This window comes from Quercus suber, unplaced genomic scaffold (assembly GCF_002906115.3).
Source record: "Quercus suber isolate HL8 unplaced genomic scaffold, Cork oak 2.0 scaffold_153, whole genome shotgun sequence".
Classification (NCBI taxonomy): Eukaryota; Viridiplantae; Streptophyta; class Magnoliopsida; order Fagales; family Fagaceae; genus Quercus; species Quercus suber.
In genome coordinates this window covers 932,578-957,615 of record NW_027069614.1, presented here as the reverse complement: position 1 = coordinate 957,615, position 25,038 = coordinate 932,578, and the positions used below count along the sequence as shown (strand labels likewise).

At 39.7% G+C, this 25,038-nt stretch overlaps 1 protein-coding gene and 3 non-coding genes across 11 annotated transcripts; 2 read left to right on the top strand and 2 right to left on the bottom strand.

Moving 5' to 3' along the window:
* Positions 1–3,826: 3,826 nt before the first annotated feature.
* Positions 3,827–12,054, top strand: LOC111993678 (filament-like plant protein 1). Of its 8 annotated transcripts, none has more exons than XM_024025501.2 (8): positions 3,827–3,996; positions 5,097–5,255; positions 8,367–8,559; positions 8,808–10,105; positions 10,240–10,509; positions 10,641–10,916; positions 11,037–11,312; positions 11,423–12,054. In XM_024025501.2, the coding sequence occupies exons 2-8, from the start codon at positions 5,145–5,147 to the stop codon at positions 11,825–11,827; spliced, it is 2,829 nt and encodes a 942-aa protein (XP_023881269.1). In that variant the 5' UTR covers positions 3,827–3,996; positions 5,097–5,144; the 3' UTR covers positions 11,828–12,054. The 8 variants fall into 8 exon arrangements, with proteins under 8 accessions (XP_023881269.1, XP_065633399.1, XP_065633400.1 ...); XM_065777327.1 differs by having other exon boundaries at positions 5,028–5,255; XM_065777328.1 differs by having other exon boundaries at positions 3,828–3,996; positions 5,028–5,255; positions 10,644–10,916.
* Positions 12,055–12,957: 903 nt separating this feature from the next.
* TRNAM-CAU (transfer RNA methionine (anticodon CAU)) lies at positions 12,958–13,042 on the bottom strand. Its single transcript is given in 2 exon segments — positions 12,958–12,993; positions 13,005–13,042. It is a non-coding gene; the product is annotated as a tRNA-Met (tRNA).
* A 645-nt stretch (positions 13,043–13,687) lies between these two features.
* On the top strand, positions 13,688–13,759 carry TRNAQ-UUG (transfer RNA glutamine (anticodon UUG)). The gene has a single exon. It is a non-coding gene; the product is annotated as a tRNA-Gln (tRNA).
* Positions 13,760–14,637: 878 nt separating this feature from the next.
* On the bottom strand, positions 14,638–14,838 carry LOC111993682 (U2 spliceosomal RNA). The gene has a single exon (XR_002880999.1). It is a non-coding gene; the product is annotated as a U2 spliceosomal RNA (small nuclear RNA).
* Between the last annotated feature and the right edge of the window lie 10,200 nt (positions 14,839–25,038).

Here is a 25,038-nt window from a genome sequence, read left to right as displayed (position 1 = left end):
AAAAAAAAATTGTACAAAGTTCCATTTACTCCAATGTTTTGAGTTGCTTAGTAACTAGGGGTATTCATTACCAATGTTTACTCTTACGTCAAACCGTAACTTGAAATATGAGTATGCAAAAGCACTTCAAGTTTGTGACTTGTTGAGTAACTGGGTGCATCCATCACAAATGGCTACATTCACGTCAAAAGATAAGTGACGACTTGAAGTAAGAAAAAAAAAAAAGGGAAAAATGTCAAAAAGAAGTAAATAAAAAGGGTTCTCATCAAATTTTGAGAAGTGAAATGTAAAAGAGTATTGCTTTGAAGAAGAAGAGTTGAAAAAAATGTTGAATGGAAATTCCAAAAAGAATTGACATTCCAACAAATCTTGAAAACACTTCTTATGTTTACCTTTACCCATTTTTATTTCATTCCCTTTACTTTTATCATACATTACGTCCTAATAAAATCCTTAATTAATCTTGAAGATTGTGTAGTTCAGATATTGATATGATTGAATAAAAAGTGTGGTATAAATTCTTTTTGGCATCTTTTCATGAGACTGCTTGTTCTTTCTTGATTAAGCATTTTTTATGTGATTTACATGTGAGATTTTTATTTTGCTTACATTATTCCACTCACATATATTGTTGAGAGTGTTACACACCCATTTTAGAGTGATTTCATTTGTTGAGTGATAACACTAGAAATGTATGAGTTGAAGCATACTTTCAAATAGAAATTCGAGTCAAGTTTATTCTAAAACTAAGAGTATGTTTGGGTTGGCTACCACTTTTCACTCACATTGAGTTTTGATGGCATGAGAAATTTCTTTAGCATTTGTAGTGTTTATTTCCAAAAAAAAAAAAAAATTTGGATTTTCTTTGTTTTGTTTATTTTAGTATTCATTCTAAGAATTTTGTGGGTATATTCCCTGCAAACTCTCACGAGATTACAACTCATCCACTAGTGTAAGTTAGGGGTTTAAAGGCTTGTTGCATATGCTAAATGCAATCGAAATTTCCAGCGAAAGTGGATTAGTTAGGATATTTTCTTTGTTTTGTTTTAGTCTTTATCTGTTTTGCTCGAGGACTAGCAAAATTTTAGGTTTGGGGGTATTTGATGTGCATGAAATATATACAAAAAAAGTACTCACATATCTACATATTTAGCCTTACTTTTATGTTATTTTATTACTGATTATATAATATCTTTGTGTTGCAGGTAACAAGGGATTTACATGCAAAGTGGGGCTAAGCCAATTAAATTCAAGTCCAATTCGGATTAGGATTTTAGCCTGCACATCAGTTAGTATTTTTGGCATAACTTTCGGCTCAGATATCCAATTGAGATGATTCAAGTTGGGCTGGAAATTTAACTTAAAAGGCTACAACTTTGTAGTTTACCAAAAGTCCGAATTCTGAATTTAAATGGGCCAAAATCTTCAGTTAAATAAAGCCTAAAAATCTGGGATTTTCTCAAAACGGGAATTCAACTTGTAATAAGATTCCTTGACCTATTTAAAGGCTCTTTAGGGTAAAAAGAGGAGATGAGAAACCTGAGAGGAAAAGGAGGTGCCGCATAGAAGAATTTGCTTTTGGGAGTCTTTATGAAGAGGAGGATCTGAGGACAAAGGCGAGAGCTTCATGTTGATCAACCAATGCAGATGAAAGACATAAGTTTTATTTTATTTTTTTCAATTTTATTATGAACTAAATTTTATTTTCTAGATCATTGATGTAGTCTAGCAATGAACACACAATTTATTTTTTGAGTTATTTTATTTTTAATATTTCCATGATTGAGTGTTTAATTCTTATTCTTAATGCTTACTATTTTTTACAAATTATAGTTTGATCAATTGAATTACAATGAGATCGAGAGGTGATTTGTTATTTTAGTTCTAGAATTAAACACCATTAGTTGAGCGAAAGTAGAGATTCTTTACCGCGACTAGTGTGATTTTTCAAAAAATTCAAAGTACGTAATGAGTCTCCAATTAATTAAATTCACATAGAGATATGGAATTGTTAGTTGAAGATATTTTTGATATTATTCGAGAGAAGATATTGAATATTTAAGGAGTTTTTAATCATCAACGGGAGATTATTAGAATTTAATAATTAGGAAGGATAAATTGTGTGGGATTTGTTAGGTGAAATCAATCACTCTAGATCTATTCTTATCATTTAATTCTTTTTATTCGTAGATTTATTTTTATTAAATAGTTTAATTTAATTCAGATAGTAGAACATTACATTTGTTTTCGATTTTTCCAAATAGTAATTAATTTAGTGAATTTCGGTACTCAATAACATAATTAATACTTGTGGGTTCGACACTCGTTTTTTAAAAACACTTTACTACTTGTTACGATTCTGTGCACTTGCAAATTATTTTACGTGAACAAACGCTCTTGTTGACTACATTTCATTTGGGACTCAGATTCAAGTTCATGAATTGGGCTTCTCCGGCATGTTCAATGTTTTGATTTCTTAGATAAGGGGAACGACGTTGTTCCCCTTACTTGCTTCTTTTTCTTTTTCTCTCTCTCTTCTTCTTCTTCTTCTTCTTCTTTTTTTTTTTTCTTTTAATTATGAAAATTATTATATAAAAAAAAGAGCTGAAAGTTAGAGGGCCACTTAACGAAAATTGAAACCTAGAGTACTGAAATGACAAAATTGAAAGTTAGAGGACTGAAATGACAAAAACTGAAAGTTAAAGGGTCAGTTTTGAATTTTTGCTTTTGTTTTTTATAGCCTTAGAGCAACCACATTAGAAAGTGTAAAATTTTTGTCTATTTTGCCAAAAAAAAAAACTTTTTTTATTTTATACACCTATTTTTATAAAACACCCACATCAGTTTATCTATTTTAAATATTTATCCAATAAAATATTTATTCTTTTACATTTTTTTATTATTTCCTTCAATGATGCAAAATAGAGAGTGAGGTGAAAGAGAGAGAAACAAATAGTAAAATATTAAATGCAAAGCTACAGCAACCTTGCATATATGCACGGTTACTGTAGTACTTTTGTATATATATACAATTTTACAAGCATGTGGGTATTTTTTTAGTTAAAGTGCGTAAAATTAACCATTTTTTGTATTTTAAAACCTTTAATGCGGTTGCTCTAATACATTGAATTGAAAATTTTTAGATTATAGAATTCAAAAATATTCAGAGCATGCTATAAGCCTATAAGTGGGTAAAAATAAGCTTAACATCATTGGCATTTGAAAGTTGTATGTTCCTTTTTTAATTAGGGGTCAAAAATGGCTCCAGAAATTGACTGCTATAACTCATAGCTATTAGATGAAGATCCTTGTCAAGAAATTCAAAACTAGCCATCAAAAGCTACAGTTTTAAACTAAAAAAGGAAAAACTACAATGACATGGTAGATGGTGACCCTTCTGTAACTTCAATTTTGAAACAATCCAATTTTAAAAGTGGGTCCTACCATCTCACCCTTTCTCCACCGTTAGATCATGAATCCAGACTAGATCATGAAAATGGCATCAAATCCAACGTCCATGAAATTAAGTCCACTGTGAGTGTGCCTTCTTATAATGATTATGCTAAGACAAATGGAGTTATTTTATGCAACACTTTTTTGAAAAACTGAGACACAGACACAGACACAGACACAGACACAGTAGAGAGTAAAAAGACACACATAGAGATAGAGATAGAGGGAGAGCCTCTCTCTATATCTGCAACAAAGAAAACTTGTATTTAATTAATACAAAAAACCTTATCCAAGGGCGGGAATAAGGGCAGCTAAATTTTCAAAACGCAAATTAAAAACAAAATAGTGAAAATACTATAATTTAATTTAATTTTCCAAATACAAAAAAGCTGAAAAAGTGGGTCTTTTGTGGTCTCACTCACTCTGTACACTCCAATCTCACATCCTTCATAGTTCTGACTCCTGAGTTCATATCCCAAAACCCAAATCACATGCTCCACTCTTTTTTATATAATTGGAAAACAAAAAAGAGAATACAAAAAGGTAAAGTGGAAAACAAGCAATAGAAGCCCACACATTATCTGTTACTTGGTTGTTTTTATTGCATATTTGAATGCTCACTGACATTCCAGAGATTTTTGCAGAGTTACCTTTTATTGTCAAAATATTATTTTATTTATGTTTCTGAAATCTTAAATCTCAAGTCTGAACTGAACCCATCTTTTGTTTTCATTTAAAACTACTTCTGTCCAATCTCCAGCTTGTTTTTGGTCTCCCAGTCAAAGGTATTTCATCTGGGTCTTGCTTCTTCTTCTTCTTCTTCTTTATTTTTAATTTTTTTTTACGGTTTAAAAATATAATATCTATGATTTATATTTTTATATAAATTATTGGTTTTAATTATTATTTATTGCCTTTTTGGGAAAATTAGTAAGGTTTTGTGCTCTTTTAGCTTTGCTGGGTCACTCAAATTTGGGACATTTTTGAATTGTAAATTGAGAATTCTTTCATTTCTGTGTTATATATTTTATTACTAACCACTGTTTCATTAGTTTTGATTTATCATATTGGTTGTGTTTTTTTTTTTTTTTTTTTTTTTTGGGGGGGGGAATTTTATTAGTTTTATCAGCTGGGAAGTTTTCTCATTTTGTGATTCAAGTACTGGGTTCCTTGTAACTTCACAGCTTGAGGGGTGTTTCAGAAACCATTCAAGGTGTTACATGTGAGTAAAAGCTGGGAATTCTTTATTTTCAAAATTTGTGTTTTATATCCTAGAGACTAGAGACTTAAATTAGCATTTGGGTTTTTAAACTAAGTAAATCCATTTTAGTTCTTTGGATGTCCTACATTTTTGTGGTTGGGGTTGGATGGTAACTTGGGTGGATTTGAAGCAAAGCTGGGAGAATGATAAGCCAAGTCACTTTTTGTATAAATTGATGAGTTTGTTGAAGGGAATATGTGTATCTGCTTGTCAAAGGCTTGACTGTTCTGGTGTGAGTTCTGTTATTTAACCATAAGGAACACTGTTGCTAACTTCCCATTGGATATTTGTTTTACTTGACTGTTTTTCCCAGTAATTGGAGGAGGATTTTATGATGGGCTTTCAGTGACCTGTTGATAAATGTTGGAACTGTGTGTGGCAGTGAACTCTGTGTAATGTGCTAGTCGGCGTTAGACAATTGGAGCTCACAATGGAAAAAAGGAAATGGTTGTGGAAGAGGAAGTCTTCTGACAAAAGCCCTGGTGAAACTGAGAGTTCAGGTTCGATATCTTCGCATTCAGAGAGATACTCAGATGATCAGGTATGCAACTACAGCCAAGTTTGTGTTCAATTTGACTATTAGGTAGCTTGGATGATACTATGTAGCCTTTAACGCACTAACCAACTGATAACGACCACAAGAACCCATGTTTCTCTGCATTCCTACTATTTCCTTTGATGCCTGAAACTTGGTATTTTTTTTTCCTTTGAATTACTTAACCACTTCAAATTTCATTGATAATTCATAAGTTTGAAATTGTTGTTTGATTCTTGCCATTATGAAATTTTGGGCATCAACCTTTTAACATATGAACCTGCTAGACAGATTAATTGTGATTGAATTTCAACGTGGTTATTTGTTGGCTTTCTGAGTTCTGACTGTATTTCTCTCAATTTCTGTAATTGAGTGTCTTCTGATCTGAGAATTGAAGTATGAATAAATTGCAGTCATATGCGTTGATTGCTTGGCCATCCTCTCTTATAACTTCTAAATGCCCCCACCCTATTATTGTAGTGTAATTAATTTCCTAGAAAATAAGGACATCATGAATTAAGTATCTTGAATGAATGAGTGTGTCCTGTATATAAGAAACCAGATTAAGCCAAGTTGATAGGAGATGTCTTTCCACTATATATATAGCTTTGCACTTAAACTTTTTCTGTTTTGCCTTGATAAGCCTGCAAATGTGCAACATTTAGTGACATTTCCTGTTGAAGAGTGTCCCTTGTGTTATATCTTGTTATCTTGTAGGTATCATTACCTGTTTTTTTCCCCCTCAAAACTCTTTTATGTTCTGCTTCTTGCATTGTAATGGTTAAAATGTCATGTCTGAGGCAAGAGAATACGACTTCCATAAAACATACTTGGTCAGTAGCTGAGTTGCATACATATTTACCAAGTGCAACCGGTATGATTATGGCAAACAACTGGCTGGAATTATGATAAGTGTACAAAACTTGGCTCATTGACAAATGTTCAGCTCAAACTTCTTTTCTTTGGAGAGCTTCCCTCATCATCTACATGAAATCTGTAGGAATGATGTGTCCTCTTGCTGTGATCTTTTTCATGTCTTTAGAGCATCTGCAGCCCAAATGGCATATGCCATATCTTGCTTCAATTTAACATATAAGCACAAAATAACCTCCGCATCCGGACTTGTATAATGCAACTATTGCAAAAAAATTTAGAATTGTGCTACAGTGCAATTCTACATGTAGAATTGCACTGTAGCACAATTCTAAAACAAAAACTATTATTTTATTATCTTTCTCTCTCATCTGAAGGCCTGACTCTCCCACTCTCTCAAACTATGTCTCCCACGTCTCTCTCTCTCTCAGACTTCTCCCTCTCCCTTTGCTCTCCCTCAGGCCACTGTTGGCCACCATTGCCCAGCAACGCCAAGCCCAGGCCGTCGTTGGCCACTGTCTCCACTGTCTCACCCAGCCTGGTCTGATCGTGGAGATTGTGGTCTAATTGTGGAGATCGTGGCAAATTGTGGTTCAGGTGGTGGAATCGTACTTGGGTTCGAGGAGATTGGGTTTGAGTTCGTGGGGTTCGTGGGGTACGAGAGGATCGAGTATTTGATTTGGAGTGGGATAGATGGCTTGTGTTGCCATTTTGGTTTTGCACATTTAAGATTTTAGGTTGAAGAATAGATCGGTGGCTTGTGTTGCCGTTTTGGGTTCTGGTTTTGCGTTTTCTGGGTTTTGGTTTTTATTTTTTTTTTTATTTTTTTTAATATGAGTTTTTACTCCGGTGGGATTTTGGTGGGCAGTGGTGGTGTGATGGGCATGGTGGAGGCGTAGTGGTGGTGACTGGGCAGTGGAGGCCTGGTGATAGAGGTTGAGGTTGAGGGAAAATTGGGAAAGAAACAAAAAAGAAAAAATATATATTTTATTTTGTAGAAATATTATTTAAATAAGTAGAATAGAAAATAAAAGTTGGGATGTTGGAGGTAGTGTAAAATGGTATGGTATAATTGATAAAGTAGCTTTTTAGGATAGTAAAATAAGATGAGATATGAAATCCGGATGTGGATGCTCTTATATTTGCCAAAGAAGGCATTGGAGGGGTTGAAATGATCTCTTAAAGTATTTAAGTATAGTTTTGAGAAGGCCCTGCAGAGCATAAGGAAGGTTGGCTATTTAGATCTCCAATCTCTAGATAATAGTCTGCTTGTCAGTCATTCAATATCAGGACTTCTACTCTTCATGTTAATGAAACATGTTAGGAATTGTGAAAAGGTAATCTCTGATAATAAAAAAAAGAATTGTGAAAAGGTAATTTGCAAACATAACTGTTACTTCGGGCAGGTGATTTTGAACAACTTAGCTTTGATTGACAGGAGTTTGAGGCACTGTTAGTTGGGATGTGGTGCATTTTTAATACTATGGGTTCTGAAAATTCTTACATCCTTGTGTTCTGTGATAAATATTGATTTTTCTATGTTGATGAAAACACGGATGTTTAATGATGTCATAGAAATCTTATCAGGGTTAAGAAAAGGAAAAAGAAAAAGAAAGTTTATAATAGGAATGCCCAAAAAGATATCCAGTGTAACCAAATAAATTGTACGTTTAGAATTATATTTGCAGTTCCTAGGATGCATTAAAGCGTTTCTAGGAATACTCCTCTGGGTTCATTTGCTCAATGGAAACACTGACATTAATCCTAAATGCATCCCCAGCAATGTCTTCTTTAATAAACCTTGTTTTAGACAGGATCCTCATTCACATGGCTCATCACAAGAAGTCATGTTTGGCAAAAAGCCTGGTTTGAAAATCTTAATTTTGAAGTTTTTTATGTTTTGCCTTCATTTTTAGTTATTGTTTGATGAACTAGAATAAAATCCATGGCCTTACTACAGCAGAGGCAACTGTAACTAGTAAATGGATTGAAAATAAATACACATACATGCTCATAGATCAGCCACTCCAACCCAATCTGTTATAAAATTTCATGTTTGCATATCGTTTCATAACTGTTTCTAGTAACCAAAGAAAACTTATGTGTTCTTCCCTGTCCTATAACATAGAATCAAATTGTGGATGTGTCTGTGAGCTATTCCGTTAGGGGATCATTTTGGTTATTTCATGAAATCAAAATTTTGTTTTTATGCATGTTGAACCTTGCTTTACTTTGTTGAACCAGGAGGCATTCAAGTCATCTCCTAATCATAATACTCAATCACCTGAAGTCACATCAAAAGCTGTAGCAAGTGCTGAAGATGTTAATGATAGTGTGAAGAGCCTGATGGATAAGTTATCAGCTGCACTTGTGAATATTAGTGCCAAAGAAGACTTGGTGAAGCAGCATGCAAAAGTTGCAGAAGAAGCTGTTGCAGGTATGACATAAGTACATAACATTTGGGACATCTCTGCTATTTCTTATTCTCATGACAACCAATCACAATACCATGTCTGGTTGCAGCATGTTAGTTGCAATGAATATATGCACATAATGTTTCAAATCTAGGGGCTTGCATGAATTGGAGTTTTGTATTATAACTTCGTAAGTCTCAACCAAACATGGTAATGATTGCTGTATTCTTTGCTGCTTTAAGAAATTTCTTTCATTTTAATATAATTCTAGGTTGGGAGAAGGCTGAAAATGAAGTGGTTGCTCTGAAGCAGCAACTTGATTCTGCAGTTCAGGAAAATTCTGTACTTGAAGATCGGGTAAGCCATCTTGATGGTGCCCTCAAAGAACTTGTTCGGCAGCTAAGACAAGCAAGAGAGGAGCAGGAGCAAAAGATCCAGGAAGCTGTTGTGAAGAAAACCCGTGAGTGGGAAACCACCAAACTCAAACTTGAGAACCAGCTTCTGGTGTACCAGAGCAAAGCAGAAGCTCCTCAACCTGAATCTCCTGCTCATGTTGATCCTGATATTTGCTGTAAACTTGAATCTTTGGAGAAAGAGAACTCAGCTCTCAAAATTGAGCTCCAATCTCAATCTGAAGAGTTGGAAATCAGGACAATTGAGAGGGACTTGAGTACACAGGCAGCTGAGACAGCCAGCAAGCAACATTTGGAAAGCATAAAGAAGGTGGCCAAGCTTGAGGCTGAATGCCGGAGGTTAAAATCCGTGGTTTTTAAATCATCCTCAGTTAATGATCACAAATCCACCACTGCCTCCTCAATTTATGTTGAATCTCTCACAGATAGTCAATCAGATAGTGGGGAGAGGCTTAGCTTTGGAGAGATTGATACTCGCAAGATGGGTGGTAGCTCAGAGCCAAAAAAGTGTGAGCCTAGTTGCTCTGATTCATGGGCGTCTGCCCTAATTGCTGAGCTTGATCAATTCAAATATGAAAAGGAATTTAAAAGAAATCTCCCATCCTCTTCTGCTCCAATTGATCTCATGGATGATTTTCTTGAGATGGAGCGACTTGTTGCTCTGCCTGAAACCAAGAATGGAAGCCATTACCTTTTATCAGAGGTTTCCGGTGATTCAATTAATGGAGAAAGCTCCCTGAGAATCGAGCTTGAAGCCATGACTCACCGGAATGCTGAATTAGAAGAGAAGTTAGAGAAGATGGAAGCAAAGAAAATTGAATTGGAGACTGCTTTAATCACAACTCAGGACTATATAGAGGCATCCCAGGTTCAGCTGATAGAGGCAGAAGTGAAGTTGGAGGAGTTGCAAAGAGAGCTATATAATGCAAAAGAATCAAAGCAAGTTCTTGAATCTAGACTCATTAGCATGGAAGCAGAAGCAAGGACCATGTCTGTAAAAGTTGAATCTTTAGAAGTAAAGGTTCAGAAAGAAAGGGCTTTGTCAGCAGAAATTGCAGCCCAGTGTCAGGAATTAGAGGAAGAGATGTCAAGAAAGAAGCAGGAAATTGAACTTCAGAAAACTGCAAGCTTGAATGGTGAATTGAAGATAAAGCAGGTCAGGCATCACTATCTTTTGTTATCTTCATTGCGTAGTTCAATTATTTTCTATCATTTGTTTGCTGGGTATTGTAGAGGAAATAGTATTAGTACTCCCTACATATAACAATCATAAGACTTTGTCTATATCAGGATGCAGAAGTGAAGTTGGAGTTGCAAATGGAGCTAAATACTGCAAAAGAATTAAAGCAAGTTCTTGAATCTAGACTCATTTGCATGGAAGCAGAAGCAAGAACCATGTCTGTAAAAGTTGACTCTTTAGAAGTAAAGTTCCAGAATGAGAGGGCTTTGTCAGCAGAAATTGCTGCCAAGTGTCGGGAATTAGAGGAAGAGCTATCAAGAAAGAAGCAAGAAGTTGAACAGAAAACTGCAAGCTCAATTGGTGAATTGAAGATAAAGCAGGTCAGGCATCACTTACTTTTGTTAACTACATAGAATAGTTCAACCATTTTCTATCAATTGTTTGCTGGGCATTGTAGAAATATTAGTCTTCCCTACATATCACAATCATAAAATAAGACTGCCTATATTAGCAGGCAGAAGTGAAGTTGGAAGAGTTGCAAAGAGAGTTGAATACTGCAAAAGAATCAAAGCAAGTTCTTGAATCTAGACTCATTAGCATGGAAGCAGAAGCAAGGGTCATGTCTGTAAAAGTTGGCTCTTTAGAAGTAGAGGTTCAGAAAGAGAGGGCTTTGTCAGAAGAAATTGCAGCCAAGTGTCGGGAATTAGAGGAAGAACTATCAAGAAAGAAGCAAGAAGTTGAACTTCAGAAAACTGCAAGCTCAAACGGTGAATTGAAGATAAAGCAGGTCAGGCATCACCTTTATTAACTACATAGAATAGTTCAACCATTTTCTGTCTTTTGTTTGCGGGGTGTTGTAGAAGAATTAGTTTACCACAATCGTAAGATAAGACTTTGTCTGTATCAGGAGGCAGAAGTGAAGTTGGAAGAGTTGCAAAGAGAGCTAAATACTGCAAAAGAATCGAAGCAAGTTCTTGAATCTAGACTGATTAGCATGGAAGCGGAAGCAAGGACCATGTCTGTAAAAGTTGACTCTTTAGAAGTAAAGGTTCAGAAAGAGAGGGCTTTGTCAGCAGAAATTGCAGCCAAATGTCAGGAATTAGAGGAAGAGCTATCAAGAAAGAACCAAGAAGTTGAACTCCAGAAAACTGCTAGCTCAAATGGTGAATCGAAGATAAAGCAGGTCAAGCATCACTTTTGTTATCTACATTGCATGGTTCAACCATTTTCTATCATTTGTTTGCTGGGTATTGTAGAGGAATACTAATGATCATAAGACTTTGTCTATATCAGGAGGATCTAGCTGTAGCTGCTGGAAAACTTGCAGAGTGCCAGAAAACAATAGCATCTCTTGGGAATCAATTGAAATCTCTAGCAACACTGGAAGACTTCCTGATTGACCCTGCCAACCTACCAGAGTTTTCTGCTGGTGCATCACTGATTCCTAAACCTGAAGGAGAACTGTGGAAGATGCATTGTAACCAAACGTTTTCACCTAAAAGAAATTCAGACTCTTCGAGAATTGCTGGTGAAAGTTCTGGTCCTGTAATAAACAAAAATGAAGAGAATTCACTGCCTTTTCCGTCTTCATCAACTTCATCAGCTATTTTGTCAAATCATGTCAGTTCTGAGAAAAACCGAAATGGGTTTGCTAAATTTTTCTCGCGTACTAAGAGTGGAATACGACTAGAAATTTAGTGACCATATACAAAACAAGGTGTATAATTTATTCATCAGTTGTAGAGATGGAGTATTTAGGTTTCTTTTCATTTGAGAGCTGCCTGGTTAGATGCTGTTTAATCAGCAGCAAAGAGTTTTTTTTTTTTTTTGAATTCCATTGTCACATGAACAGGTGTCTATGAAATGAGAAATTTCAAGCAAATCCTTTGGTTATGTTTATAATTTTTTATATATTAGAAATTAATGTTCATTTTGTGAAAGCAAAATTGACTTGTTATGTTTATTCAAAATTAGCAACAGGGAATTCTTCCCTGATATATAAAGTTAGTCCCTGATGTATAAAGTTAGTTGTTAGAAGGTACCTTGTTGTGTACCTTGCTTGATGAAGTTAGGGTTTGTTTAGAAATAGTTTATTTAACTGAAATTGAAAACTTTTTGCTAAAAGTACTGTAGATAAAGTAAAAGCTAACTGAAATAGTATAATGACACTTATAAATAGTATTAAAAAGTATAATCAAATTCATAAATAGTAACAAAAATAAGTTAAATTGTAAAATAAGTTGACTTTAAACTTTAATTCCAAATGCCACTTTAGTTGTTAGAAGGCACCAAAATAAGTTTAAAAAAATATCTCCTCGAGCAGGTTTGAGTTTATTGTGTACCTTGCTTTATCAAGTTAGGATCTGTTTGGGAATAGTTTATTTAGTTGAAACTGAAAATTTTTTACTGAAAATATTGTAAATAAAAGTAAAAATTAGTTAAAATAGTACAGTGGAATTTATAAATAATACCAAAAAGTGCAGTGAAATCCATAAATAGTAACAAAAACAAATTGAATAGTAGCAAAAATAAGTTAAATAACAAAATAAGTTGATTTCAAACTTTAATTCCAAGCGCAACCTTAGTTGTTAGAAGAAGGCACCAAAATAAGTCTGAAAAAATTTCTCTCCAAGGCAAGTTTGAGTTTATTGTGAGGGAATACTTGTTCCAGTTACTTTATTTCATAAATCTAGAAGAAGTGTACCATTTGCTAGCATAAAATGGCTTTATTAAAAAATATTAATGAGCCAGTTTCATTATTTCATAAATTTAAAACTGTACGGCTGTACCATTTGCCAGCATAAAATGGCTTTATTAAAAAACAATATTGGGGTGAGAGAGGCTCGAACTCTCGACCTCAGGATTACTCAGAAGCTATGAGACCTACGCGCTAGCCAACTGCGCCACCACCCCCTTGTGCTTTATAAAATTTAAAATAAATAATTTGTTAGGTAAACTTCTTACTCAAAACTGACAACTGAACTGAGCTTTTAACAATTTTTTATTTTTTATTTTGTTTTAACAATTGAACCTTAAAATTGAAATTTTTTAATAATAAAATAAATTTAGGAATAGAAGATAAGATACGTGAAAAAAAATACATGTAAATAAATTTCGAATGTGTTTCAATAGGGGGAGCTATGAGCCATCCCAATATCTCACCAATATAATTAGCTCAAGCACAGCTTTTTTTAATGAATTAAAAAAAAAAAAATTGGATTTATTGTTAGTGACTTAGTGGACATCGGTACTCACTTTAAAATCACATCACTCTTTTTTACTAAGCTCGTTTTTATTTTTCAGCATCCTTTCTACTATACTTTTTCTTTGTTTTTCTATGTCAAATGTGGTATTCTTTTTCTTGTTTGTAGTTTTTTTAAAAGAAGATATGCATGCATTGAGGACAAGTGAACAACGTAAAGAGTAGTGGCAACTGCCATGTCAAAATTCAGAATGTTAAAAAAGGAGAGATTGGCGTCCCGTGGGACCATGACTTCAAAACAGAAGGGTTGTGTATTTGCTGATATGAATAAAAACATATTGGGAAGAACAGAAACGGGTTCTATGGTGTAGTGGTTAGCACTCTGGACTTTGAATCCAGCGACCTGGGTTCGACTCCCGGTAGGACCTTTTCTTCTACCTAATCTTTTTTTAGTCTTCAAAATTAAAAATGTTCTTGAAATATAAGTCCCCAAAATGCAAATAAGGAATATATATATACATATATATATACATTCGAAGGGAGGGTCAAACAAACTTTTTATATATAAATATTTAAAAATGAAATTAAAAACATAATTTTATTTATATTTAACATAGATTATATTATATTATTTTATTTCTATTTATATTTATAATACTAAGTACCATTTGTCATTCAATATTTATTTCTATTTATATTTATATTTATGGGGTTAGGGGGTTACTTAATTTCTCACCTGACATCCACTAATTTGGTTAACAAGTGTATGGGATAGGTACCATTTGTCATTCATGCACTGATTTGAAATTTAAATGTTTTCCTATAATTTTCCTGCTTTTACTTGAATCCAGAGATTCATTGGGAGCTCCGTCTCTATGTTAAAATTTTTAAAGAACTCAAGTTTTATATCATAACTTCCAAATTAAAAAATGCCACAATAGCATTTGTCATCCATGCATTATTTGATATTTAAATTTTTTCCAATAATTTTCCTGCTTTTTTACTTGAATCGAGAGATTCATTGAGAGCTCCGATTCTATATTAAAACTTTTAAAGAACTAAGTTTAAAGAACTCGAGTTTTATATTATAACAAACTCGGCTCGGTTTCCACGTTGAATTTTTAATTAAAAAAATGCCACAATAGCATGTGCCACCGTGGCACATTTTTAAAGAACTCGACAGTAGCAAGTGCCCCGGCACATTTTTTGTAAAACTCTCGAGTTTCACGAACTCAGTTCCTAATTAGTGTGGTCTGCAAAATATTTGGCTACTTAGAGCTATCATAGAACAAATTATGTGCAAGTTTAGATTTACTGAGGCCCTTGCAATAGTGCAACACATGGGCGACGCTTGAAGACCCCAATAGCAAGCTATTGTGGTGGGCCTTCCCCCTCAAGAAATAAATTTAATATTGTGTGACCCATTGGTCCACATGTTAGATATTAAATTGATAAGAATTGATACTAGGAATTTTTTTAGAATATAACTATAAAACCCAAATAATATCATTAGTTAGGCAATATTTCAAAGTAATTTGGTTTCTAACAATTCGAGTCCAGAGAACTCGATTTTTGGGTTGTTATTTTCCTATTTTGCCAGCAGCTAAGGTGGATAAGGATCCACGTAGGCCAAGAAATTGAGTTCGTTGGACTCGTTTCTTATACATAGAAATCGAGTCCTTTGAACTCAGTTTCTATGTATAAAAAACGAGTCCAGTGAACTTGATTTTCTTGTCTCATCAGTCTCATCTCATAGCATCATTAGTCTCATCCAACAGCATCAATGGTCACGTGGGTATTGAGCTGGAAATCGAGTCCAAAGGACTCGATTTTCATGAATGGTCCCTAGCTCTCCACGTGTTGCTGTGGGTCCCAGCTGGGACCTGTTTTCCTCCTTACTGTGGGGTCTCACACCTTCAGCTCTATATTCTCTTCAGAAACTTAGTTCTATATTCTCTTCAGAAAACTTTCCTAAACTGTCTCTCACTTGCACTCATAGAGCACTCATCTCACACAACACTCTCAGGTAATGTTTTTACAATATTGTGATTATTTGCTAGTTTTTTTTAAAGAAAAATTTAGAACATATTAGGAAAAGTTTTGTTTTTGTTATTTGTTAGTGTAAATATTGTGATTAATTTATTTGTTAGTATTGTGATTATTTGCTAGTTATTTTTTTTTGCTAAGTTTTTTTTTTTAATTAATATTGTGATTATTGGGAATATTTAGTACCAAATATTGTGATTATTATGTTATTACAACATATGGGAATATTTGTTTTGTTTGTAAGTGTAAATATTGTGATAATATGCTAAGTTTAAAAAAAAATTAATATTGTGAGCTCGTGCTGAGAATATTTAGTACTAAATATTGTGATCAATTGTTAGGAATATTTAGTACTTTTAGGTCTTTATCATGGATATTGTAGGGTCTGTTTTTGTTGTCCAAGCCCAAAGGATATGGGTTAAAGGCCCAACGAACCCAGAAAAATGAATTTGTAGAGAGTGGATTGAAGGTTTAGGCGCTGGCCGGCGTTCACGAGGCATGAACTCTTTTCTTTTATTGAAAAAATACTTAGAACAATTTACAACTGGGGGATGCTCCTCGGCCCATGGCCGAGGAGGCTTTTTCTTCCCCCTCTCCAAAAAAAACTCCTCTTTTACATTTTGCTCACATTTCTTATATATCCCTCTCTTCTTCCTCCTGTTGATCATCTACTGGCTTTCCTCCTGACAGCCTATCCCATCAAAGGTCATATCCGTGCTCAAGTGGTTCACCCTGATCGATGTCGCCCTGTCAAGGGGTTACATCCCCATTAATGCTGCCAGAGGGGTTAGGTGAACGTATTCAATGCCGAGGTGACAGTTCGCCCAAAGCTTACCCTTCTCCGTACCGAGGTCTCGGACGACCGAGGATAGGGTCATCCTCGGACCCATCATGCGTCCTCGGCGTGGGCCATTTGGGCCTGGGTTGAAGTGGGCCGAGGCTACCCGATTTTCTGGCCCCACAATAGCCCCTCAAAATCTTGCTGCACGCATCCTCGGGCGGGGAAAAGGATTTTGACATCCTCGGCCTTACCCCTCCCCCCCTCCCCCGGTCAGTACTGGGGTCTATTCACCTGCCAAAGGCACGTCGCTGACGTTTCGGAGCACGTAATGTGCCCATCATTAAATTCAGGCAGCTTTGTGCTCCCCACGTCTATTGAGGCGTTACCTATCCAACGGTGGAGATTCGTCTTGCATTTATGGGCTGGAAAACCCGCATGGTTCCTCGATTTGGGGTATAAATACCCGTACGAACCGCTTCTTCCTGTTCCTCATTTGTAATCGAGAATATTCGTGCGCCCTTCCTGAGTTCAGCCACACTCTCACTAGCACCTCCAGCACAAAAGCCTGTCCGAGGAGCCCTTCCTCTTTCCAGTAAGTCGCTCTGTCTCTCTCTGACCTCTATTTCTCATTACCATTTTTTCTACTTTGCCTGTTCTTTCTTAGTTCTTTTAAGCGTCAACTGGGATGGGTAGGTTTAAGAAATACGTTGATACCGCGGAGGCGATGGAGCAATTCATCACCGACCGCAGAATTCCTGGCAATGTAGGTCTGAGATATTGTGAGGACGGGGAGTGGCGCATACACAGGCAGGAGGGCGAGGTGGTAATTCCCATAGTCGCCTTCCTTGAAGGGGGGATGACGATCCCCATAGGGCCAGTGATGAGGAATTATCTCATGCACTTCCGGTTGGCCACCACCTAGTGTGGGATAAACGTTTTTAGGATTCTGGGCTGTGTGGACGCCCTGAATGAGAAGATGGGGCTGAGGTTGACCCACCACGACGTGAATTGGTGTTACAACCTTCAGCTTCTTAAGGGCAAGTCGTATTACCTGAAGATAAGAGACGACAGGGTGCAGCTCATTCAGTACCTCCTCGAGTCCAGCAAGGGGTTCTACGAGGATTTCCTCATCGTGTCAGGGGAGTGGCACGATGGCCTTCACTGCCCAACAACAGAGGGAATACTAGGTGGGGCCGTGGGAGACAGAAAGGGTTCCAAGTTCTCGTCTTTTTTCTTTCCCTTTTTTTTTTTTTTTTAACTAACGCGGTGGTGCTTTCCGTTTGCAGACCCGCACGCCTTTCAGCGTCACTTCCATCTGGTCAACCGGGAAGATTTGCAAAAGGTGCTGAGGGCGCCGGTGTATATAAACTAGGACGAAAATCAGGTTAGGGCCGCCCACATAATTTTGGGTTATAAACCTACCCAGAAATCGTTCCCGGTTCCGAAGCATGTCATCCTTGCCAACGATCCTCGGCTTCAGAGGATTACTGTGACCGAGGACGGATTTTCGTTCCCCGAGGAGCCCTCCGACCAGGAAGCTGTCACATTAGCCGTCCCCTCCTCTTCCCAACCGTTCGCCGAGGAAGCTCCAGAGGGGGAAGGGGACGCGTTTGACGTTTTCGCTCAGCTTGATCAGTCCGAAGACCCTCCCGGGGACTTGGGTGATCCCAATTTGACTGAAGCAGACCTCCTTGCTTCAGAAGCCCCTCATCGACCGACAATGGGTTACAAGAGGAAGCCCACCACCAACTTGCTAGACCTGATTGAGGGCCAGCCGGGGGAGTCCCAACAGAAACTTCCCACTCCACCTCCGAAGGCTAGGTCGACTTCCGCTCGGCAGAAGCTCCCTCCTTCCCCTTCTCAGACGCGCTCTCCCTCTGGGTCCGTGCCTGCTAGCCCCAAGAAGAAGGATAAGGGTAAAAAGCCTGTGGAGGATAAGACGGTGTCCTCACAAGAGGATGACACTACTCTGCGGTCGTCCAAGCAGCTTAAAATAGGCGACAAGAGCCAGGAGAGGCAGGTCGTCGACACCACCTCTTCTGAGGTCCAGGCCTAGCTCCCAGCCTCGATGCTCCGTAGGGAGCCCTTGAGGGATAATGCCTTCCTTAGGGACTTCAATAAGGGCGAAGGTGCGCGCGTGGCTGATGCGTTGGAGAGGAGCTTGCTACTCCCGATAGATATGGCTGAGCTTAACTCTTTGACGAGCGAGCAGGTCTTCCTCAGCCTCAAGCGATATGTGGGGATGGTAAGGGCTACAACCTCGACTCTTCTCCCACTCTTTTTCTTTTATTGGGCTCATAGCATATTGGTTATCCTGGCAGGCTGTCCAAGCTATCTTTATGCTGGAGGGGACGGCAAACGACCAGAAGGAGGCCCTCAAACGGGAGCGTGCTTGGCGCTACCAGGCCACCGGGGCTCTGAAGAATTCTGAGGCTGACCTCGCCAAGGCCCGAGAGGCTTTGACGGCGGTGACCAGGGAGCGGGACAGTGCACTGTCTGGTCTTAAGGGTGCCCAGACCCAGGCCAATGAGCAGACGAGGCGCCTGGGCGAGGCGGAGGAGCAATTGCGGATCGCGAGGGATCTGACCGCTGATCTGCAGGCTAAGGTGACAAAGGCCGAGGGGTCCCAGAGGGAGGCCGAATGGGCCAGAGACCAGGCTCGGCGGGCTAAGGACGAGGCTGACCATGGAAGGGAGATGACCAAGCGTGCCAAGGAGGAGGCTGAGACCGCAGCCTATGCTGATGGGATGGCTGCGGTAGAGGCCGCCTACAAGGCTCAAGTCCCGGGGGTGTGTAGGCGATATTGTTCCCAGGTCTGGGCTGAGGCCCTCAAACAAGCTGGGGTGGAGGCCACGTCCGACCTATGGAAAGCAGAGAACGTGTATTACCCCCCCGCTATCCGTGAGGCCACCCCTGAGGACCCTAAGGTTGGGGAGATTGTTGAAGAGGTGCGGGCAGCTGAACTGGGGGAGCCTTCGAGCAAGGAGGTGGCCCAAGAGGTAGTGGAGATCCCTTCCGATGATCCAACCCCCACCACTGAGGAAGCAACTGCTCTCGCCGTACCCCCGCAAGCCGTCCCCTCAAGCCAGGGCTTGGAGGGGTCAGGGGTTGCCCCTGTCCAGCCTGAGCAAAAGGAGTAGACTCCCCGGCGTCTCGGCTCGTCCTACTCTCACGTTGTCATTTTATTTTGTTGTGCTTCTCCTCTATGTACTGTGGCTCTTGCCATGCAATTTTTACGAACTCATCGTTGTAATGCGAATTTAATTTCCCTTTATTTGAATTGCTTACTTGTGTGCACGCTGCCTGCTTTTCCTTTTTTCCTTAGATCTGTACGATTTTAGCTTGAATTGTATGTCGGCCAATCGCGCCAGTAACGATGATAAGGAGAGAGAACGTATGCATGGGCAGCTCTCTTGCGTCTCAAGGGCTAGATGGGGCTTGATCCTTTTCTAACTTGGGATATTTTGAAGTTAGTCTCCCTGTAGGCTTGAGTCCGAGGGCCATGCGATGCCCCTGTTCTGTTCAGCACCCAGGTCTAGTTGAGCGGTTAGTTTCCCCATAGGCCTGAGTTCGAGGACTATGCAATGCCTTGGTTCTGTCTAACGCTTTCATTTCTTTGTAAGTATCTAGTTTCCCTATGGGTTTGAGTCCGAGGACCATGCAATACCTTGGTTCTGTCTAGTATCTAGGTATAGCTGATCGGTCAGTTTCCCCATAGGCTTGAGTCCGAGGACCATGCAGTGCCTTGGTTCTGTCTAACGCTTCCGTTTCTCTGTAAGTATCTAGTTTCCCCATAAGTTTGAGTCCGAGGACCATGCAATACCTTGGTTCTGTCTAGCACCCAGGTATAGCTGAGCGGTTAGTTTCCCCATAGGCCTGAGTCCGAGGACCATGCAGTGCCTTGGTTCTATCTAACGCTTCCATTTCTCTGTAAGTATCTAGTTTCCCCATAAGTTTGAGTCCGAGGACCATGCAATACCTTGGTTCTGTCTAGTTCCCAGGTGTAGCTGAGCGGTTAGTTTCCCCATAGGCCTGAGTCCGAGGACCATGCAATGCCTTGGTTATGTCTAACGCTTCCATTTCTCTGTAAGTATCTAGTTTCCCCATAGGTTTGAGTCCGAGGACCATGCAATACCTTGGTTCTGTCTAGTACCCAGGTGTAGCTGAGCGGTTAGTTTCCCCTTAGGCCTGAGTCCGAGGACCATACAGTGCCTTGGTTCTGTCTAATGCTTCCATTTCTCTGTAAGTATCTAGTTTCCCCATATGTTTGAGTCCGAGGACCATGCAATACCTTAGTTCTGTCTAGTACCCAAGTGTAGCTGAGCGGTTAGTTTCCCCCATAGGCCTGAGTCCGAGGACCATGCAGTGCCTTGGTTCTGTCTAACGCTTCCATTTCTCTGTAAGTATCTAGTTTCCCCATAGGTTTGAGTCCGAGGACCATGCAATACCTTGGTTCTGTCTAGTACCCAGGTGTAGCTGAGCGGTTAGTTTCCCCATAGGCCTGAGTCCGAGGACCATGCAGTGCCTTGGTTCTGTTTAACGCTTCCATTTCTCTATAAGTATCTAGTTTCCCCATAGGTTTGAGTCCGAGGACCATGCAATACCTTGGTTCTATCTAGTACCCAGGTGTAGTTGAGCGGTTAGTTTCCCCATAGGCCTGAGTCCGAGGACCATGCAGTGCCTTGGTTCTGTCTAACGCTTCCATTTCTCTGTAAGTATCTAGTTTCCCCATAGGTTTGAGTCCGAGGACCATGCAATACCTTGGTTCTGTCTAGTACCCAGGTGTAGCTGAGCGGTTAGTTTCCCCATAGGCCTGAGTCTGAGTGCCAGGGAGCCCCATGGTGCTGTTTGTTTTTTTAACTTCCCTATTTTTCTATATATTTATTTTTTCCCCAAGTTTTTTGGCCCAGGGCATCCAAAAACTTTGTTTTTTTTTCTAACCCCGTGGTGTTGGTGGGGTGTTTTTCCCCCATAGCTGAGTCCGAGGACCATGCAGTGCCTTGGTTCTGTTTAACGCTTCCATTTCCCTTTAAGTATCTAGTTTCCCCATAGGTTTGGGTCCGGGGACCATGCAATACCTTGGTTCTGTCTAGTACCCAGGTGTAGCTGAGCGGTTAGTTTCCCCATAGGCCTGAGTCCGAGGACCATGCAGTGCCTTGGTTCTGTTTAACGCTTCCATTTCTCTATAAGTATCTAGTTTCCCCATAGGTTTGAGTCTGAGGACCATGCAATACCTTGGTTCTGTCTAGTACCCAGATATAGCTGAGCGGTTAGTTTCCCCATAGGCTTGAGTCCGAGGACCATGCAGTGCCTTGGTTCTGTCTAACGCTTCCATTTCTCTGTAAGTATCTAGTTTCCCCATAGGTTTGAGTCCGAGGACCATGCAATACCTTGGTTCTGTCTAGCACCCAGGTATAGCTGAGCGGTTAGTTTCCCCATAGGCCTGAGTCCGAGGACCATGCAGTGCCTTGGTTCTGTCTAACACTTCTATTTCTTTGTAAGTATCTAGTTTCCCCATAGGTTTGAGTCCTCGGACCATGTAATATCTTGGTTCTGTCTAGTACCCAGGTGTAGCTGAGCGGTTAGTTTCCCCATAGGCCTGAGTCCGAAGACCATGCAGTGCCTTGGTTCTGTCTAACGCTTTCATTTCTCTTAAGTATCTAGTTTCCCCATAGGTTTGAGTCCGAGGACCATGCAATACCTTGGTTCTGTCTAGTACCCAGGTATAGCTGAGCGGTTAGTTTCCCCATAGGCCTGAGTCCGAGGACCATGCAGTGCCTTGATTCTGTCTAATGCTTCCATTTCTCTGTAAGTATCTAGTTTTCCCATAGGTTTGAGTCCGAGAACCATGCAATACCTTGGTTCTGTCTAGTACCCAGGTGTAGCTGAGCGGTTAGTTTCCCCATAGGCCTGAGTCCGAGGACCATGACCATGCAGTGCCTTGGTTCTGTCTAACGCTTCCATTTCTCTGTATGGAGGAGTTTGTCCTCGGACCGCTTTATTGGAGACGATTCCTCCTTGGGTCGGATTATGATCTTACATGTGGCGTTGATCTCGTCTCCAGCTCGAGTCTCCATCTTTTTCATTTACGAAGCATCCCTTGGCCGTTCGTGCTCCGCGCTTGACATTTCGGTGCGCGAGACGCGCCTTCATTAATGCCCTCGTGAATTAACACAAATCCAGTGGTCTACGGTCCCCTTGGAATTTGGTAGCTTCGTTATTAGCCCTGCTGATAACTCTCCTTTCGAATTCTGTGCGGATTAATTCTCACCAACCTTCATCCTCTATATAAGGCTTTCCGGGGGGATGGTTTCTCCATACTCCATGAACTCCCCAACACAAACAGAAAACACGCCCTTTCAGCTCCCCAAGCCCCTTTAATAACCCCGCCGAAATTGTGACCGGAGTTGGCAGATATGGGGCGGCTTTGGGCGGGTGTGAGGACATCCGTGCCAAGAGCCGATGTGACCGCAGCCCCCACTGGGCTTCCGGCGCGGCAGAGTTTAGGCGTAACACTGACAGTGCCGTATGCGGTGGCCCGGAGGGATGTCGCTGAAGTACCTAATGTCTCTCCCCGGAGCGCACCCCCGACGGAGGGGACGTGCAAACTCATGTCATGGCTGGTGCTCGAGTGTTGCCGTCTCCAACGACCAACGCTCGTGAGGATTGAAAAGAATCAAGGGAACATCACGGGGTAGGGCGTCCCGGTGCCCCTGCATCTGCTCCTCGCTTTGTTCAAGCTTTGCCGCACCATGAAAGGAGTTGTTGGTAGCCTTGAAGCGAGCCAGCCTCAGCCCCCTTCCGCCCTCTTATTGTCAAGTTCTCCCATTCTCTTGATGCCAATAAGGGTACGGGTTGACACTTCCCTCTAGCTAGTTTTAGGACGGGTCCGCCTGGGCCTCTGATTGTAGAACTAGCTTGTAGGAATAGTTTTAAAACACGCCTGCCTGAGCCTCTGATTGTATTTTGTACTTTTCTTTTTATGAAATAATATCAAGCTTCCTTTCTTTGCTGTTAAATCTTCTGTCTCGAACTTTTATCCTTTTGCAATGTTTGTTTGGTAGTTCTTTTTTTTTTTTTTTTGCATCACCACCGATTTTCCGTAGAATGATTATTTAGAACAATCGCTTGTTGCGCCGGCCAGCGCACTAATCCTCCCCACAGACGGCGCCAATTGTAGGGTCTGTTTTTGTTGCCCAAGCCCAAAGGATATGGGTTAAAGGCCCAACGAACCCAGAACAATGAATTTGTAGAGAGTGGATTGAAGGTTTAGGCGCTGGCCGGCGTTCACGAGGCATGAACTCTTTTCTTTTATTGAAAAAATACTTAGAACAATTTACAACTGGGGGATGCTCTTCGGCCCATGGCCGAGGAGGCTTTTTCTTCCCCCGCTCCAAAAAAAACTCCTCTTTTACATTTTGCTCACATTTCTTATATATCCCTCTCTTCTTCCTCCTGTTGATCATCTATTGGCCTTCCTCCTGACAGCCTATCCCATCAAAGGTCATATCCGTGCTTAAGTGGTTCACCCTGATCGATGTCGCCCTGTCAAGGGGTTACATCCCCATTAATGCTGCCAGAGGAGTTAGGTGAATGTATTCAATGCTGAGGTGACAGTTCGCCCAAAGCTTACCCTTCTCCGTATTGAGGTCTCGGACGACCGAGGATAGGGTCATCCTTGGACCCATCATGCGTCCTCGGCGTGGGCCATTTGGGCCTGGGTTGAAGTGGGCCGAGACTACCCGATTTTCTGGCTCCACAGATATGAAATGGATTATGAGTTTGATACCTAAGATAGTATTTGTAGTCTTTTTACCATAAATTATTCCAAGATATATTTGTTTAAGATTTGTAACAAAGATTTCAATGGATAACTGGTTGGTATATAATATTTTTGTTCATCATAACTTATTTGAAGGGGTTTTGAAAGTCATGCCCCTAGAATGATTTGGAATTTTTAAAGAATATGAAATTGGTAATGACTATTTCGTAAGATTACTAAAGGTGAGTATATGCAAATTTGGTTGAGGTTAGTATTGTTGGCATTTCGTACGCAAAGTTTTGTGATTGATGTTGATTGAGCGTTATAAATTTGTCACTAACACAATTGTACTTGATGATTTATAGGTTGACAATGATCCATATAAATATATACTATGGTGGACCCCTTAGCAATGCCAACCCTTATGACCGATTCTCATTTCAAGGTCCGGGTATCCAGTGCTACTATATGATGATATGCTGTAAGCTAAAGACCCTGAATGAGCTGAAAGTAAAAATTATGGAAAAGTTGCAAGTGAACCCTACTTTACGTGACATACATATTACTTTCCGTTCTCCATATGAAGTCCTCAATCAATGCATTAATTACAGATATATGGTGATAACAGAGGACAAACATGTGAAATTCATGTTTAGTAAGATGCAGAAATGGGAACAAGTAGTAGATTTTGAGTTGTACGTCACTTTGGAGCCACGTACGGAAGTCAGCGTAGAGGAAGAAATTGTACAAACAACTACATCTCTACAGTTTGCAAACCTAGATGATCGATGCACCACATTGGGAGGCTATACACCCCCTTTTCAAGAGACACCAGCAACAATTGAGAGCGAACCTGGAAATAGATATGAAGATCAATTTTGTACACATCGAGGTGAATCCTCTACAGTTCCATTAGTTGAAGATGAAGACAAAGACTGTTTTGGGGAAAATCTTGACGATAGAGATGAGTACGAAGAGAGGATTGACAATGTCGACTTTGATAGGGGTGTTGATGACCATGAAATTACTCCCATTGACAAGGGTGTTGATGACTTTGACAGGGGCATGACTATGCATTCAAACCTAATAATACCATTGACAAACTTAAAATTTTAGAA